At 57.7% G+C, this 3,046-nt stretch overlaps 1 protein-coding gene across 1 annotated transcript; it reads right to left on the bottom strand.

Moving 5' to 3' along the window:
• Positions 1–239: 239 nt before the first annotated feature.
• GUCA2A (guanylate cyclase activator 2A) lies at positions 240–2,310 on the bottom strand. The gene is made up of 3 exons (XM_017541781.2): positions 2,206–2,310; positions 971–1,178; positions 240–522 (listed from the first exon to the last, which is right to left on the bottom strand). The coding sequence occupies exons 1-3, from the start codon at positions 2,278–2,280 to the stop codon at positions 458–460; spliced, it is 348 nt and encodes a 115-aa protein (XP_017397270.1). The 5' UTR covers positions 2,281–2,310; the 3' UTR covers positions 240–457.
• Between the last annotated feature and the right edge of the window lie 736 nt (positions 2,311–3,046).

Genomic DNA, 3,046 nt, shown 5'->3' with positions numbered 1-3,046 from the left:
AAATGTGGCTCAGTGAATTTGATGACCTCAGGAGATGAGAAAGAAAGCCAAACCCTTCCCACCACCCCCTGCCTTGGTCGTTTGGAGATCCGATCTCCTCCATGCCTCTGAGCGGTGGCAACACCAGGGACAGTGAGCAGCTTAGCAGGGAGAGTGGGGTCCTTCACTTAGTACATTGTGTCCTGAGCTTCCAGGGCAGCGTAGACTAGTGGATGAAGGAAGGAAGGCAACATCCGGAGTACTCTGGAATCTGGTTTATTAGCTGGGGGTTGGAGTGGCTCTAGGGAAGGACAGTGTTGGGGCGAAGCCTCCAGTCACCCTGTCCCTTCCCGGGCTGCTCCTCCCAACTGGGCCAGGGTAGGCTGAGCTGCTGGGAGCGGAGTACCATGGGCGGCCCTTCCTTCAGGAGAAAGAGCTTCCCTGCTGGGGAGGGGAGGCAGGCAGCAGACAAGCCGCCCTAGCATCCAGTACAGGCAGCGTAGGCACAGATCTCACAGGTGCTCGGGTCCTCGGCGATTTCCTCTGCACAAGAGAGATGGGGCCTCGTGAGAACCAGCTTTCCCTCGCGAGGCGCCTGCCGCCCTTGGCCCAGAGCTTGGACGTCACCACCCAGCCCCAGGAGAATCCCAGCAGGCCCGTACTCTGACCAGCTGGGCTATTTGCCCCAAACTAGGGCTCATAGACTGCTCAAACCAACCAATCAGAGCAGAGATTCCACCAGAAAGAGAAGCAACTAAGACCAGATGAATGGGCGCAGGGCTACCACCCCCACCTCGCGGAACCACGTTCCCAGACCTCAGCATTTACAACTTAGAATTGAAGCAGGTGCAGAGCAGACCTGCCAATCAGAGCCAAGCTCCCTAGGCCCACCAATCAGAGCTGAGCTCTTCCTCCAAATCCCATCAATCAGAGCATGTCTCCCCCTCAAGGGCCACCAGATAATTCCCGCCGGAGAGAGGAGGCTGCTCACCCAGCCTCTGGAGCATCTCCTGGGCGTTGGGCTCCTTGCAGAGAGGCTTGAGTTCTTCTGGAAAGTTTGGGTTGCTACAGAGGATGGGAACCACAGGTTCACCAGGCATGGCTCCAAACTTCTTGAGTTTCCCAACCCTGGGCTCCTGGGGCTCCTGGAGGCCTTTGAGCTTCTTCACTGACTCCAGAGAAAAGGAGAAATTTCCATCCTGGAAGAGACAAGCCCAGAGCGTGAGGCCAGGCTGCAGCCTGCCTCCTGGCTGTGCCCCCTGCGCTGGCCCAAGACCAGCCCAGTGGTGCTCGCAAGCAGTGCTGTGGCATATGGGAGCCAGGCGGCCCACTGCGGGGCACTGTGAGGGGCAGAGCTCAGGGCCCACGCCCTGGCTTTGCTCTGTGACGTTGGGCACTCTGGAACCCGCAAGTCTGCATGTTGTATGGGGAATGGAGAAAATGGGTGCGGAGCCCCAGAAACACCATAGGTGCCTAATGAGTAGGAGACAGTGTGCTGATTTTTAGGGAAAGCAAAAGGACCAGCACCCAGGCGTCGTAGCTCCACGTGGCCAAGCCCAGGCTGTCCTTCCTCTGCCTGCGAGCAGTGCGGTTGATCACTGGGCCCCCAGCTCCAGCCTGCAGCCTGGTTTTTGTTTGAGAAGCAATAAAAGGCCTCCAGGAATCTGGCTTTGATAGAAAGCAGGGCCCTGCTGGGTGCCAGCCTGGCCTGTCGCCAGTGCTGGCACTGGTAGGCGTACCCGTCTGTCAGGACCTCCAGGGTGTCCATGTGGTTCTTGGGATCCAGAGGTGCTTTGGCTGAGCATGGAACCGAGGAGTAAGGTCTGGATTTAAATCCATCTCCTGCACTTCCCACGGCCATCTGCCCATGGTTTGTTACAGAGCCTCTGTGAGGCTCAGTTTTCCCCTCTGTAAAATGGAACTAATAATCCCTCCCTTCTAGGTTGATGGTGGGGCCACAGTGAGGGGCTGGGGACACTCAGTAAACTGGCCAACTCCCCACCTTCCCCATATGGTTATTCCTCTTCCCTCCACTGGGGTTCTTTCTCCTCCAAAGTTGAAGGGAAGGGTGTGTGTGGCAGGACTGAGCAGGAGCTCCTTGAAGAAGGCCGAGCCTGGGACACACACCCTCAATCCAGCCCCAAAGAGGGGGTGCTCTCTCAGGGGACCAGCCCTGGGCACGAAGGGCAGGAAGCCAGCTGGGACAGAGTGGGACACAGGACTCACCTGCACGGTGACCCCTCCTGCCAGGGCAGCCCCGGCCCCGAGGAGGCACAGTGTGGAGAGCAGGAGGGCGTTCATGGCTGCAGGGTTCAAGAGAGGGGTGGCTGTTATGGATGCCAGGGTGAAAAATCGGGACTTTTAAAGAGGGCAGGTTACTGAGTAACCTGGAAGCCTTTGTCAGTCTCATCTGCTCACCTGTCAGGCCTTATCAGATAAGGCTGGAGAGGGCCCTGGGAGATAAGAGCCTGGGAGGGGAGCCCCAGCCCCTCCCTGAGCACCCACTTTGACCCACAGCCGGGCTGGGTCCTGCATTCATTTGCCAACCAGGCACATTCACTCACAACTGCCCTATGCTGGTATAGGGCCCACAGACCCTGCCCTTGAGGAGGAAGGCCCCGCCACAGACAGTGAATCTCGGGTGATTAGGGTGGGTGACCGGGCTGCACTGGGGGCTGAGCTCTGGAGAATGGGTGGAAGTTTTCTCAGAGAAGGGGCTGAGGGCAGAAGGCCATTTCATGCCGCAGGGACAGCCAGGAGGTGAGACAGGCCTGGAATATTCAGGGCAATGTGGGAAATTCCGCCTGGGGGATGGGGAGGCTGCAGGGCAAGCCAGGGGCTGCTGTGATTGCTGCAGCTTTATGGAAGCCCTCCCTCTGCACTGCCTGGGTTCAGTTCCACCCACTGCCCAGTTGTGAGGCGTGTAAATTTGGGCCAATGCTTTCCCCTCTCTGAGTCTCGTTGTCCCTTGTGTCCCCTGTGGGGACCAAAAATAATACCTACCTTGTGGGGTAGGTGTAGGATAGATGTTATTGTTTTGAGAATTAAGTAAGGTTTTTAAAACACT

The sequence above is a fragment of the Cebus imitator genome, unplaced genomic scaffold (genome assembly GCF_001604975.1).
Source record: "Cebus imitator isolate Cc_AM_T3 unplaced genomic scaffold, Cebus_imitator-1.0 Scaffold136, whole genome shotgun sequence".
Classification (NCBI taxonomy): domain Eukaryota; kingdom Metazoa; phylum Chordata; class Mammalia; order Primates; family Cebidae; genus Cebus; species Cebus imitator.
Note: the sequence above shows the minus strand (reverse complement) of the source record. Positions and strands in the feature narration are given on the sequence as shown.

Excerpts from the sequence above, each read along its gene's own strand:
- GUCA2A (XM_017541781.2), bottom strand. The coding sequence starts at position 2,280 with ATGAACGCCCTCCTGCTCTCCACACTGTGCCTCCTCGGGGCCGGGGCT. Across the intron at positions 1,179-2,205 it reads CAGGAGGGGTCACCGTGCAG|GATGGAAATTTCTCCTTTTC; the intron begins GTGAGTCCTGTG and ends TGTCTCTTCCAG. Across the intron at positions 523-970 it reads GGAGATGCTCCAGAGGCTGG|AGGAAATCGCCGAGGACCCG; the intron begins GTGAGCAGCCTC and ends TCTCTTGTGCAG.